The sequence below is a fragment of the Apus apus genome, chromosome Z (genome assembly GCF_020740795.1).
Source record: "Apus apus isolate bApuApu2 chromosome Z, bApuApu2.pri.cur, whole genome shotgun sequence".
In the NCBI taxonomy this organism is placed as follows: Eukaryota; Metazoa; Chordata; class Aves; order Apodiformes; family Apodidae; genus Apus; species Apus apus.
In genome coordinates this window covers 53,700,497-53,715,824 of record NC_067312.1, presented here as the reverse complement: position 1 = coordinate 53,715,824, position 15,328 = coordinate 53,700,497, and the positions used below count along the sequence as shown (strand labels likewise).

General features: G+C 41.1%; 1 protein-coding gene across 2 annotated transcripts in view; it reads left to right on the top strand.

Annotated features, from left to right (window-relative positions):
* Positions 1-14,978, top strand: part of PIGG (phosphatidylinositol glycan anchor biosynthesis class G) — a 101,149-nt gene extending 86,171 nt beyond the window's left edge. For both annotated transcript variants that reach the window (XM_051642665.1, XM_051642664.1), the window contains one exon: positions 13,621-14,978. In XM_051642665.1, coding sequence (XP_051498625.1) covers positions 13,621-13,846 — 226 coding nt within the window. In that variant the 3' untranslated portion in view covers positions 13,847-14,978. The remainder of the gene's footprint in view (positions 1-13,620) is intronic.
* Positions 14,979-15,328: the final 350 nt, after the last annotated feature.

The following is a 15,328-nucleotide window of genomic DNA, read 5'->3' as shown; positions in this document are numbered from 1 at the left end:
TTTCTCAAATTTTCCTGTTTTCTCTTGCATGCTTTTTCACTCTTGTGCTTGCACCTTTTCCCTCCCATGCTTTTTGACTTGCATACTTCCCCAGTCTCATGCCCCTTTTTAATTTTATCCCTATTTTGATTTCCTTCTCACACAAGTTTTCTCTTGTGCACTTTTCACTCTGTCAGTCTTTTCTTGTTACTCTCTTGCTCTTCCAGCTTTCCTGGAAGTCTTGAGTTTTATCTCTCTTGCGTGCTTTGCTTCTCCCTCCTAATCATGATGTCTCTTCCTTACTCACATTGTCCATCTGTCACAGTTTTCTTGTGTATTGCATACTTTCCTTACCTTACCATTCATGGTTTTTTGTAGCTTGCTCTTTCTTGTGTATTGTTTTCTCCTTTTGTATGCTTTCCCATTTTTGGAGGGCATTTCCCATCTCTCTCCCTCTCACACTCTCCTACCCTCTCTTGCATGCTTTTTCCTTCTCACTGCTTCTCCTCTACCTCTTTTCCCTTTTCTTTCTCACTGATGTACTTTCTCTCTCTCTCTCTCTCTCTCTCTCTCCTTCCCTCCCCCTTCCCCCTTCTCAGAAATGCTTTTTCCATCTTGCATGTTCCATTTGTTTTTTACCCATGTTCTTTCTCATACACCTCTTTCCTCCTGATAATTTTCTCTCTTACTTCTTTTCCCCTCTACCTTATGGGTTCCCTCTATTTCTCAGTGACAAACTTACTCTCTTTCCTTCTGCCACACTTCCTTACATATTGTGTTCATGTCTTCTCAGGTGTGTCCCCTCTCTCTTGCATGTTCTACCCCTCATTCTTTTTTCCCTTGTATGCAATTTTGCTCTCTGTCTCTGCCACACTCTTTTTTTTCTCTCTGTTGGGGCCTTTACCTCTGTCCTGTGTTTTCCCTCTCCTATGTGCAGATGTGCTTCCGCCCTGTCTTGCTTTTCCCCTTTTTTCCCTGTCTTCGGAATTCTTTCCTTCTCTTGTTAACACATTATTGTTCTCTGTCACTCCCAGTCTCACACGCTTTCCCTCTGTTACACTTTGCCCCTCTTGCATGCTTGAATATGTGCTCTTCTCTTGTTTGTGCCTTGTCTGTTGCATGCTTTCCCTCTCTTTGTGTGTCCCTTCTTTCTCTGGAGTGCACCTTCCCCTTCTCCTACACATGGTTTTCCACACTCATGCACACTTTCCCACTCATATGTGGTTTTTGTTATTCTTGCAGTTTCTCTTGCTAGCTCTTTCCCTCTCAGCCTTTCACTTTTATTGTCTTGCTTTCCTGCTTCCTTTCTGTTGCTTTTTCTTCCCATCTTTGATCTCTTGAGCTTTCCATCTTTATTGTGCATATTATCATGTACCCTCCCCCCTTGTTCAAAGCTTTTTGCATTTTGCATATGCTTTCCCTTTCTTGTACTTACCTTCTCATGAGGTTTCTTTTTCTTGTGTTTGCTCTTCCCTTCTCTCTTGCATGTTCTTGCAGTCTCTCGTATGTGTATTTCCCTTTTTTTTCGCATGAATGCTTACCCTCTCTGTCACGTGCAGTCCCTCTGTTGTACATGGTTTCTCTCTCCTGCACAAGCACTTTCCCTTGCTTTTTCTTCTTTTCCTTGATCCCTTGATCTTTCTGTCTCTGATTTTCCCACTTTCTTTCAGTCTGCTTTCTCTCTTACGTATGCTGTCAGCCTCGCAGATGCTTGCTCTTTCTTGCGTGCTTTCCCTTTTCATGCTGCTTTCCCTCTTTCTCTCATGCTCACTCTTTCCCTCTTACTCTTTTGTATTACAACCCCACAGTGTGGTTCCCCTGTCTTTCCTTTCTGTCCCTCCTCTTCCCTCTCACTTCCCTGCGAGTGTTCTCTCACACTCCACCCCTCTTGCTGGCTCTTTGTCCTTGTCTCTTACTCATTCTCTTTTACTCTTGATGTTTCCCTCTTGCTTAATTTTCTATCTTTCTGTCCCTCTTCTGGTTGCTTTCCCCTCTTCCCTTTGTTTTCCCTCTTTCCATGTGGTATACTGTCATTGCCTCTTGCTTTTCTTCACTCTCACTCGCTTTCCATCTTGCCCTCTTTTTCTCTCAGAATCCTTCAGTCTCACCCTCTTTCTCTATTCTCTTTCCTTCTGCCCTTGTGCCCCTCTATTTTCCACTTACTGAGCTTCTCTCTGCCTCTCTCCTTGATCGTGTTCTTTTTTTCCTCTCAACTGTCCTCTTCCTTCTGCTTGTCCGCCTTTTGCTCTCTTCTATACACACATACTTGCTCTCTTTCACTCTTCCCTTCTTTCTTCTCTGTCACTCTTTTATGCTATCTTATCCCCTCTCATTCTTTGCCTCTTTTCCACTTGCTTGACCTTTTGCTTTCATGTGTTCTTTTTCTCTTTTAATTTTTTTACTCTGTCTCAGCTCACCTCTTGCCTGATGTCTGTCCCTCGCTCTCTCTGTCTCACTTTCCCTCCTGATTGCTCTGACTCGCACACTCTCTCCTGTCTGCTTCTTACTCCCTCCTACTCCCTTTGTTTGCCTCTCACTCTCTTTCCCTTTTGCTTGCTTTCTCTCCTTCATTCGATCTCTGTCCATCTTGCTGTCTCACTCTCTCACTCACCATCCATCCTGCTGATTTTCGTTCACGTCCATTTTCACCTTCCCACTTGCTTGGCCTCTTTCTCTTATTTTCTCTTTCCCTCCCAATTGCTGTCTTTCCTTCTGTCTCTCTTCCCTTTTCTGTCTCTGTTTTCCTCCTTGTCCTGATCACTCTTGTTCATGCTTTACCCCTCTAGCTCCCTTTTCTTCTTCCTGTTCTTTAATCTTGATTGCTCCCTTTCCCTCTCGCTCTTTCCTTCTGCCACTTTTTGAGTTGCTTGCTTTTCCATTGCCTCTGTGCCCTGCCTCCCTCTTTCCTTCTTGCTCCTTCCTTTCATTCTCATACCATTCTCATCCATGTAGAAGCACAGAATGGTTGAGTTTGGAAGGGACCTCTGGAGGTCATCTTGTCCAACCTCTGCTCCAGCAGGGACACCTAAAGCCTCTTGTTGAGAACCATGATCAGATGGCTTTGAATATCTCCAAGGATTGAGACTCCACAACCTCCTTGGGCTTCCTGTGCCAGTGCTCAATCATCCTTCAGTAAAAATGTATGTCCAGTTTGCTAAAGTATTCTCTGACCTGATCCTTTTCCACCAGGGCTGAGTCTTGCTGGCTACCTTCTCTGGGTCTGTGAGTGTTCAGATTTCTGAAGAACAGTTTTATTAGCGAAGACTGAGGTGAAGAAGGTATTCAGTATTTCAGCATTTTCCATGTGTTGTGTCACCAGATCCCTTGCTGCCTTTAGCAGCAGGAACACATTTTCCTCAATCAGTCTTTGCCATTCATATACTTGTATAGAAGCCCTTCTTGTTGCATTTGACAGCTCATGCCAGATTCAATTCCAGGTGGCCTTTGGCTATTTCTAACTGCATCTATGTATGCTCAGACAATGTCTCTGTATTCCTGCCAGGTTACCTGTCCCTGCTTCTACCTTCTGTATAGTTCCTTTTCATGGTCGAATTTTGCCAGGAGCTCATCCTGTTCATCCATGCAGGCATCCTGGCATTTGTGCCTAAATTCCTGCTCACTGAGTTGAACTACTCTTGAGCTTTGAAGAGGGTATCTTTAAATACCAGCCTGTTTTCTTGGATCTCTCTTCCCTCCAGCATCTTTTCACATAGGATTTTTAAGCAGATCTCTGGAGAGGCCAAAATCTCTTTTCCTGACATCAAGGGTTGTGATCTTGCTATTTGCCATCTTAACTCTTCTTGGGAGTCTCCATCTCATGGTCACTGCAGCCAAGCCTGAATTTCACAGCGCTAGCAAGTAGACCTGCTTGTAATATGAGGTCCAGCAACGCACCTCATTGATTCTCTCCAGAAACCTCCTCGATTGCTTATGCCCTGCTGCATTGTCCCTCCAGCAGATATTGGAGTGGTTGAAGTAGGTCAAGAGGACCGTGGCCTGCAAACATGAGGCTACTTATTGCTATATGTACAAGATCTTACCTACTTGCTCTTCCTGATCAGGCAGTGTATAGTAGATACCCATTACAGTATCACCTTTACTGGTCTGCTCTGTAATCCTGACCTCTAAGCTCTCTTGAAAGCACACCTAGATGCTCCTCAGCTTTGGAAGACAGTGTTTCATAGTTGAAAGTGGAGCAGAGGTTTTTCTCTTGATCCCAGAAATCGCTGTCTTCCAGCCTTGGCATTCCACAGAGTTTTCACTCACCATTCTGCTAGGGCCAGACTTCTCCTGTGTCTGCACTCCAGTTTGGGTCCAGGGCCCTTGAAGCTATAGAGTCTCTGACAAGATCATGTCTCCCTTTCATCCTCTCTGATGCTGCAGAGCCTACTCACTCTGTCCCATAACTCCGCTTGATGACTCAGCTCTTCAACAGCTTATCTGCTGCAGGAAAGAAGACCTCTGCAAGCCTTAGGGAGAGGCCCTGTGCAATCCCTGCAGCTGAGGACCTACAGGCCTTCATCTGCCATCCAAAACTCAATCTGGGGTAGCTGCTCCAAGAGCTGTTGGAGAATGTGCTCCAGTGCATCACTACTATGCATGAGAATGTTTAGGCTAGTCTGAATTGAGATGAGGATCCATTCATTGCACCCTTCTGCATGAAGTGCTGTGTCCCTTAGTTATGCTCAAGGCCTACCAGCTATACAGGTACTTAACCCTTTCTTATCAGGCAGCAGCTGTAACAAAGAACTCATAAGCTGTGTGCAACTGCTTGCTCCTGATTTTTCCTCTCCTCTCTATGTGGGTCTTTGTTCTTCTTGCTCTTCCCTCTCCCCACACTTATTCCCTCTTCCACTCTCACCTGTTCACTCATGCTTTTCCTCTCATTTGCTCTTTCCCATTCACTGTCTTTTCCTTTCTCTCTCTTTTTTCCTCTTCTTCTCTTTACCTATTGCATTTTCCCTCTCCATTTTTTCCCTTTCTCTCCTTGTCAGTCTTTCCAAGTCACATTTTCCCTTTGTCTTCCTCACTGGCTTTACCTTTGCCTTCTGCTTCCTTGCTCACTCTCTCCTCTTCATTTGCCTGCTCCCCTCTCATTCTCATGCTCTCTGTCCCTGCTGCTGTCCCTTTCTTCCCTTCTTACTCTGAATCTGTCCCACTGTGTCTCATTCCCTTTTATCTTTACTTCAATGTCTTTCCCTCTGCCTCTTTGCTTTTACGTCCTTCTCTCTATTCACTCCTTGTCAATCTGTGCCTATGCTTGCTCTTTTCCTCTCCTTTCCTTGCTTGCTGTCTTACCTTTGTTTTTCTCTCCCTCTGCCTGACTCACTTTATTTCTCTCACACTCTTTTCTATCTGCTCTTTTTTCTCTCAATCATACTCTGGTTTTCTTTGCCTCTGCTTATATTTCTATCCTTTTGCCTCTCACTCAGTCTGTCTATCTTGCATTCTCCTTCTCGTTTGCTGTCTTTCCCTTTCCCGATCTTTTTGTCTTGTTTGCTCTTTCTTTCTGCTTTTCCCATCTTGCTGCACATTTGTCTCTTCCTCTTTATTCCCCTCTCTCTGAATTGTGTTTTCTCTACTCCTTCCCACGCAGCCCCCTCATCTCTCTTACTTCCTCCTGTCTCTTCCAATGTCACTGTGCCCATTGTGCTCTTTTTTGTTCTCTTTGCTGATTTTCTGCCTTCCTAGATGTTCCTCTCTCCCTTTTTCTGCACTCCCTTCTTTCTCAGGCTCTGTCTCCACCTTATCTCTCTCTTTGGCCAACATGTGCTCTTTTGCTTTCTTTCATTTTTTTTCTCTCCAGCCCTCTTCCCCACCCTCTCTTACTTGCCCAGCATCTCCCCTTTCCTTCTTTTTCCCTTGCACATGCGGTTCTCTTCAGGCATATTCTGTTTCTACCTTTTTATTTTCCTCTTTCCTATTCTTTTTCACTCTTTTTCAGATTGTTTTCTCTTTTTCTTTCTCTTATGCTCTATTTCCTCCTTTCTCTCTTGCTCTCTCTCCTTTTGTATCTCACTTTCTCACTCCCTTTCTCTTTTCCTCTCCCTACCCATTCTCCCTTGCATTCTCTCCATGTCTCCATCCTTCTCCTGTGTTTCTTCTGTTTCTGTCTCTGACCTTCCTCCTCTTCCCCTGTTTCATCCTACTTGTTCACTACATCTCACCTTGTTTCTTCACTCACACGCTTTCTCTTACTTGTGCTTATTTTCTCCCTCTCAATTCTCCTGCTTCTCTCTCTCCCTCACCCTGCCCCTCCTGCACTCTCAGCTGTCTGCTCTTCTCTCTCCTTTTTGTTCTCTGTCTTTCCCTTTTCCTCTCTGTTGCCCTCATTCTTTCTGCCACCTTTTCTCTCTCTGCCTTTCTCTGTCCAACAGGTGATGTCCACATTTTTCTAAGAGCTGTCTTTTTAGGTTTCTTGGCCAGAGAACATACTTAAACCTCAAAGTAACTTCTTCAATCTTCTGAAAGTTGTGTCTGTCTGTTTACTTTACATTTTCTGTGTCAGAGCCAAGATTAGCATGAGAGTATCATCAAAGCTATGGCATGAAAAAACATAGAATCATAGATTAGTGCAGGTTGGAAGGGACTTTAAATATCGTCAGGTTCCAACCTCCCTGCTATGAGCAGGGACACTTCACACTAGACCAGGCTGCACAAGCCTCATCCAGACTGGTCTTAAACACCTCCAGGGAGGGGGCAAATCCTGTGGTGATTTTTTTGCTTTCCTGCCTAGAGAATGCCAGAGTGAGTGAAGAGAGTGTATAGTGATTATACAAAGGTATTTTCCTCAAGACTAGATTGACCTTGGCAGTTAATTAATGGTGAAACTGTTTTTCTTAACTGTTCCTTTTGTGCTTCATGGTATTGGCTTTTTTTCTTCCTTTGCAGGGATCCTACAGTATGAGTTTACAGGTCCTCCTATAAACCATTTTGCTTGCAAGAGAAAGTGTGTGGAGCTATGCGGGCTTTATGCTAAATTTGAGTATTGTTGGCTTTAATTATTCAACCTTACGCAAATTATTTGTAAGTCCAGCACTCCTATAAACTTGCCACAGTTAAAAGTGTGTATGATACTTGGGCTGAGTAAGAGTATCCTTGCATAGTTCCAGAAGTCATCTTATTGCCCCACAAGGAATGAGTCTGTGAAGGTGAATCTGCTGCATATTGCAATAGAAGAAGCTGTGTAGAAAGTTGGGGGCAACATTCTGGTACACTGCATGGGTATACACAGTACACTGAAGGAATTCTTTCTCCTTTCTCTTCAGTACCTTGGATATTCCTTCCTCATAATTCTGTAACAGAATTTTTCAGATGGAAACATATTACCAATTTTCTTTCTTCTCTACAGCTAGTAAGGGCTGCATGATTAATCTGGTTTTTTAGTGGTTTCTATGACTCCTCAAATAGGAGCAGAGCCATTCAAATGGACACTTCTGGAATGAGACGACTATGTAGACTTCTGCCTGCATGCTGCTTTATTGTAGAAATGTTTCTAGATGTTCCCTCTAATTTTTACTGTCAATGGCCTTATCTTACTGTTCTTCCTTGCAGATTTTTTTTCTTTTTCACCATTATTTTTCTGTTCTTTTCTATTCTGTGGCCAGCATAAACTGACTTTTTGGTTCTGTTAGCTGTGTGTAGGACTGTACATGGGATACTATCCTTCTGCATTTATCCAGGATTTTTCTGTCTTCTTTTATCACACCTTTTCTTAAAGTGCACAAGCACTTCTCAAATGTGTATGTTGCTGGGGTGGCAGGAGTAATTTAAGGAGAGAGTTGTTATTTTATTTAAGTCACAAGTTTAAAAACAGTTACTGTAATGGAAAAATACAGGAAAAAACTAGGTCTTCCCCCAGTGCAAAAAAGCAAGCATTGCTTTACAGAACCATAGAATAGCTCAGAATAGAAGTGATATCAACAGATCATCTGATCCAATCTTATATGGGAAAGGGAACCTCAGTTACGTCATCTAGTATCCTGTCCAGTTGCATCTGGAAGATCTCCAGTGATGGAGACACTACCATATCCCTGGAGAGATTGTTCTGGTGATGGTTTGTTCTTGCTGTAAAAAACATCCTTCTTGTACTGAGATGAAACCTCTCCCAGTGCAACTTGTCCCCAGTGCCTCTTGTCTTCTGCATATGGTACCGGTGAAGAGCTCTGTCCTCTTTGTAGAAACCCTTTAGGTCCTGGGATACTGGGTTGAGGTTTCCCTGACCTTTTTCCAGGGAGAAGAGGCCTAACGCCTGAAGTCTTGCCTTGATCATTTCCAGTCCTCGTTTGGACCCCCTCCAGTCTTTTCCTCATCTTTTTTTAATTGTGGAGATTGGAACTGAGCACGGTATTCCAGCTGTGGCCTGACAAGCACTGATTAGAATGGGGTGATCAGCTCTCCATCTCTGCTAGTAATGTCCCTGCAGATACAGCCTTTGATACTACAGCTGATTGGGCGCTTTGCTGACTCATGTTCAGACTGTTGTCCACCAGCACTCCCAGGTCCCTTTGAGCAAGGCTGTTCCCCAGCCACATAGATCTGAGCTTGAACTGTGCCCTTTGGTTATTCCATTTCAGGTGCAGGACTTCGCCCTTGTCTTTGTTAAACTTCATACAGTTCCTGGTAGCCTCCTCTTTTAGCCTGTCCGGGTCTCTCTGTAAGATGGCTTTCCCTTCTGACATGTCTGCCTCACCTCCCAGTGTAGTGTAATCAACAAACTTGGTGAGGATTCTTTCAATCCTATTATCTGGTATACTTGAGCAAGTGTTGAACAGCTTGGGGCCTGGTATAATTCCCTGTGGGATCCTACTTTTGACTTGGTACAGTTGATTTCTTGCCCTAGCAGTAAAATGATGGTAGTAGCCATTCAGAGTCGCTGTTCAGGCCTTCTGGCCCAGGGCCAGTGAGAGGAGTTAGTTCTGCCAGGTGTCTGAGACTACTTCTCCTTCTGACAGAAAGTTCCCAGCACAAAAGATTATGCCAGCAGTGAAAAAAGGCAAAACCATTTACATGATCCTGCTTTTCATACTCTTGATGTTGAGATGAAGAGAATTTAAGTTTCAGGTCTTAATAGCCTTTTACAGCTAAGTCTTTGTGAGAACCTGCAGAATCCTATACTACAGTCCACTGTTAACTTACTGCCATGGACACCTGACCTTGCTCAGGTAGTTTTAGCTTCTATGCCTTTCTTACTGGGAAAGAGGCCCAGACGGGAAGATCAATGGTCATCTCCAAGTTCCTTCATTTCCATGGTTGTAGGATATACTCTAACAACCCTTTTAGCTTGCTGTCAGCTGTCCTTTTGACGCCAGTCCGTTGATAGGGTTTGGTGTCAAAAATTGTGAATTTATAGAGTTAATGGTGTTCTGATTGATAGTCTATACCAGAGTTGATAATGTAAATTTCCAAAGAACTCTTGGTTCCCTTGGATCTGCTAAAAATATAAAATGTTTTTTCCATGACACTGCAAGATCATATGCTATAATGTGAAATAGCCCTGTAAGAATTATACTAGGTGAGAGTAGGGCGTGTTAGAGAGATACAGCAGATCTAACCTAACTGATATTTGCTTAGATCAGAGGATTTTCTTGTAGATTGATGTTAGACACTTGGAGCGCTACAGTTTTTGTTTCTGATTGCAACCCTTTATTAATATACACAAGACAGATGTCTACCAAGTGCCAACTAATTTTCAGAGCACACTGAACAGGTAAGTTTTGTGAACTGAAAATGCAGAAAGCCTAGGAAAAAAAAAAGTTACACTGGTGCAGTAAAAAAAAAATTACAGTAAAAATTGCCTTCAAATGTGCAAATTCAGTATCCCCAGTCAGAGGTAGTCTAGGCAGTGATATTCAGCTAGAAAAGAGGAGCTGGAAGGGCAGAAATGCTGGAGGATAACTTTTGTTGAAAGGATTCAGCTCATTTCATACTGAAACTGCAGATGTGACCCTCCTCCCCTAGTCCCAGGAAAATTACAGTTCTGGAGTATTCCTCACTCCTATACTTGAATATTTCTAAAATTTTTGTTTAATTTGGTGAGTTAGAACAAAGATTGGAACAATATAGAGAAGTATTTTAAAATTGCTTGTGGAAAAATTTGTAGAGCTGTCTGTGGAGGTTTTTGGCTTGATTTTTAAACTACAAAACTTGTGTCACCATCTGCCAAGTATTCTGTAGATCTAGGAAATCTGTCTTTACAAGAAAATTTGGTTTTCTTTCATGTTTTTGGCATAATATTGTTTTCGTTTTACAGACCTTGTGTTACTCATTTTAATAGCACCTTAGATATGGATTGAAAGGTGAAAGATTTGTTGACAAAACGTGGGCAGTTAGGATTTAGGAGATCCAAAGAAGCAGAAAACCTACTAACAGCACTATTCCTTGGCCATGTTTTTCTCGGTATTAAATATTCAAATAAAGGAGAGGATTTTTGCAGAAAACCAATATGTTCTTTAGACTCTACTTCATGTTTGAAGTCCAAATATGGTGTGTTCAGGGATGTGAGTCTATAGTTCTCTCTGCCTCAAAAGTCTCCAAAGACATTGTTTTTTCTGGATCTAGCAGTCTTCAGCATTGATCTCACATGAAGTCTGGATATGTCTTGTAATCTTTAGTCCATTTGGATTTCTCAATAACGCCCCCAGAAGCTAAGTTGCTAAATGAGCTCAGTAGTAGAGACTTGAGTACATATTTTTTCACTCCTGCATCATGCAGAGGCCTTAATATTGGTCTGGTTCTATCAGAACATGTACGTAGTCTGTACAGTTTACATCCCTCTATTCTCTCCTCCTTTAAATAAGAAAAGACATTTAACTATTGTGGGGACAGTTCAGTTAATGCTTTAGATGGGTCCTGTAATCTTGCGCAGCTGTCTTTTGGTGCTCTTCTGATACTTTCCTATGGAATAAGTCAGGAACCAGCTAACTACCTGGATTGTCTTGGTCACGTTATCAGCAGCAGTCTGATCCCTGGCCATTGTGTTCCTTGTGGCCTGGTGAAGCCATGTACCCTGCAGTCACTCTGTGTGTGTAGAATGAACAAAAGGATCACCAGAAGTCACTGTTCTTAGATATTGAGCAAATTGGGTGCCCAGCAGAAGCAAGACAAAAAAAATGGTGCTGTGCTCAAAGAGCTGAGTCATTGCCTCAGCATCAGAATAGCTGAGCAGGTCTAACTGCTTGTGCTCAGTCATTCTGGTGCTGCTTCTGCAGCAACATAGATGTGAACACTTACACAAGCTCCAAAATACAACAAATTATGCTGCTATCGAACCCTAGTAACAGTTTAACTTTATGGATACAGTGTGCTTCTGTTGCCTTCTCTAAATTGCCTGCTACACTGTTACACTGTGAAACTGTCCAAGATTTCCCTCTGCAGGTGGGCATCTGTATTTTGTTGAGAGATTGAGTGCTGAGACCTTTCGGAAGTAAAGTCATTACAGAAGTGGAAAACAGTTTGTTACTTTTACTATATAAGAATACAGAAATAATTGTACCACTTACTCACTGAGTTAGGAATACTTTGCTAGTAATTACAATGTGAAAATTCAGAATTGTAATGTTACTAGTAAAGATTACTGTGTGCTCTCATTCCAATATGTAATACAAATATCTAAAATGTCTGCCTAATCTTTAAGCCAAAGGAGTGAAAGCACAGATACTGGATTAAAAATGATCTTCTACCCAGTTTCTTAAAAATTGTCAAAGTACATGTTCTTAAAATTTGTAATACCATTGACTTATGATTCTCACAGTAGAGTAATACATGTGTTGTTAGGTGAGCATAGACTATGTAAAAATAGAAAGTGAAATTTCAATTTGAAATGCAGGGCTCTTGAAAGGAGTATGCGTAAGTCTTGAAAGGATGTATAAATTCATGTACACGCTAACTTCTCTCTTTTAGTATCCCCTTGAAAATTCCATCATTGAGCTCAATACATGTAACAGCCACAGCCGCTGAAAGCCTTCATCTAGCTGGTCTATCAAGTGCATTTTTTTACTCTAGAAAATTTTTTAAATATTGTCTGTTTCCTTACCTGACTTATCTGTTTATTTAGTTGTATCATCTAATTACTATAAATATTGTTTTTATTGAAACCAGGATGAAAACAGCTAAGACTGAGTGAACTGCAGTTTGTTTATTCCTCATCAACAAAATCAATTATTAAACATAAAGCTGGTTATTTATACAAGCTCACTGAAGACTAAGATAGTTATGTGGAATCAGGGAGCTGCCTAGTTCACTTCCAAGTCACAATTTCCCTGGCTAAGCAGCAAGGGAAGTAGTTTTCTGTGAACTGAATGTATGTTTTGCAATCATTCACACCTGCTGTTCTTAGCTGATTTTAAAAATCTGCTTTCATGGCCTTTCTTCCTTCAACTGAAAGCCTTGGGAATTTCGCTCAATGTTGCTGGAAAACAGGACTGTATCCTATTTTTTTTTTTTTTTTTCATTTAAAGAATAGTCAGTTTAATGGTTTATGTAAAATTCTGCATTCTGTATCTTACTTAGTCATAAGTGACTAATTTACATCTCACAGAAGTGCTAGTCATCTTAAATTTTTATTACTTGGAACAAGATCAAAATTAAGAACTGGGACGAGCAGAACAGATTCTTAGATCATGATTTCAGTGTAAAGAATTTCCACTTTTTGCCAGTGTGTTCTTTCGGGGACTGGTAATGTAAAATATTTTGATGGGAAGGGGAAAATGTTCTGCTTATTATTCCAGTTAAATAGCTTTATTCCTTTGGGTTTTTTTTTTAGCAGGTAAGCATCTGAACTTGGTGTGAATTAGTCTCTGCAGATGTAGTCTGGGGAAAGTGAACACATGCCAAACCAGCATTATTGCTGTGAGTTGGTATCTCAGGGGAGGGAGAAAAATTGTAGCGCAGAAAATACTTTCAATTCCATTTTCATCTGACTCTTGTCACCCACCAGAATAGCTCAATGTGTCAGATTTCAACCATGTGTGTTACACAGGGGGCAGACATTTCTTGCAGTGCAGTGGGCCCCACAGACACGAGCTGCTGGGACAGGAATGCAATGTGTTGCTCATGTAAGCCTAAGAAGATAGTATTTTCTGTAGAACGTTTTGTTAGCTAGCTTTGCAAACTTTTCGGATTGCACAGTTTTTATCTTGCTTTGTACAGTATTACTGGCTATGGACAGCAGTGCACTTGGGCAAGTTTTATGCACATTACAAAGCGAGCGGACTCCATTTGATTATCCATTGTACTGGGCAGGCAGCTTAGTCTCTCTTCTCTGTGTCTTAGCACCCACATTCTGGGGCAAGGTGCTGGAAGGCCAACAAGAGACAAAGCTATCTTGCAACTGCTTAATGGAAATTTTAATAATTAGAACAATGTATAGTAAAGCAAAGAACCTTTGAAGTTTGAGGTAACCTACTGGATGCCTTTATTGCAGTGAAAGTTGCTCTGCTTACCCTTAACATGTTGCAGTTTATTTGGCAGTGATACAGACAAGCTTTATTAGTTACATTATTGCATCAATAATCTGTTTTCTAGCATAAAGGGGAGATCTGTGAATATTCTTTGTGTTGTGAAATAATACTAAAGAGCGGAGGAACTCTGATGTCTTTGCTGAGTTTGCCTGAGAATGAACTCCTCTGTTTTTGTTACCAGGAATTCAGCGGCGGTGAGTCATGGCTGTTTCTGCTACGCCCTAATACGCTCCATTCCAGTCACCATCTACATTGTTTTGGTAACAGGGCTGCGTTACCACCTGTTCATATGGAGTGTCTTCTCACCAAAACTACTTTATGAAGGAGTGCATGTGTTCATCACAGCCACTGTCTGCCTGTTCTTCACAGCCATGGATCAGAACCACTCTCACAAAGTGCAAGATTGAAAATAAGTGTGCAGTACACAGTTTTACATTGCAGTGTCCAGTATGTCACTGGAATGGAGGAAGGAAAGTAATGGCTTTAAATTGTGAAGAATTTGAAAAGTAACCTTGTTTATGTTAGTCAAAATCAGGTTTTTAAGGGCTTGTCCTGTTTTATAACCAAGTTTGCTTTAAAAATGTTGACTTAAAATAAACTGGTTTTTCATGGGTAACTTTTGTTCTATAGCTGTTACTATAACACTCTCCAAGCAACAGAATGGCAATATTCCATGATTTGAATTTTAAAATGTACATCTTAATATAAATACAGACCAGTGCCTTGTGGGCACTGAAAAAATCTTGGGCACATACAAATTTTTACATTCTTAGTCTACAGAATCCTAAAAATATGCAGGATTTATTTGGTGCTGTTCACATAATCTTATATGCATTAGGCTTGGCAGGGTTTTTTTTGTGGTTTTGTGGGTTTTTGTTGTTGTTTGTTTTTTTCCTATTGTGTGCATTGAAATTATTATTAAATTATTGAATTATTGTACAAATATCCCAGGTAAGAGACTTTGTTTGTTTGTTTTGCATAGGCAGCATTTCTATTTAAAGGCAGTATTCCTAAGATGAGTGCAATCATTATTTGCAATGGATTTTGATCTACACTTTGGACACTGGGTAAAAAACACCAATGGGCCAACAAAGTAATCATTTTTTTAATGTATAAATGCTAAATCAGGTTGTTGGTTGTTGCACTGAAAATTTGATCATGTTTTCCACACTAGCATAGAGAGTGTTGTAAGCCATAAGCAGGAAAATAGTTTAATGGGCTAGGTTACCAGCAGAATAAAAGGTGTGTTTGCATGACCTTCCTCCTAGTGACCTGTCTACCCATCTCACTTGAATGTTCTAATCAATTCCTAACCGTGTTGTTTTCCTGTTTCTGTTGAGAGGATATGCAGTGATGACTATTCTGAGTATCAGTATTCTTTATGTGGGTATTTTTGCTTCATATTTTCGTCCATGTTTGCAGCCAATAGGATTTAATCTAAATGTATTAGAAGTGTATTAGAAGTGTAGCAGAAGAGAAGTATACAGGTGACTTTAACTTTTGTTGTAAGTCTGAAAATAAAAAAACCTTTAAGCCCTATGTAGCTGACAGCACATTTTTTAGTTTCACTGATACACTTTTCATCTCATGATTCAGACAGAATAAATCACTAAAAGCAGGCCTTTTGGTTTTGCACGTTAGTGATAGGTCATCTTAATCCCTAATGGTGGTTTTCAACAGTAAAACCACAGAATTTTCAGTACCCTGGCCACATTTTGCCATTCACCTGAAGAAGAGACTAATGGATGATAATGACATTCACTCTGACCTGTTGGAAGACTGAAAATGAAATACTTCTAATGAATAGTTTTTGACTGCAAATTATGGAGCATTCAAAACAATTTGTATTTGCGAATGTTGTACACATTTACCATTTCCATTGTTCTCAG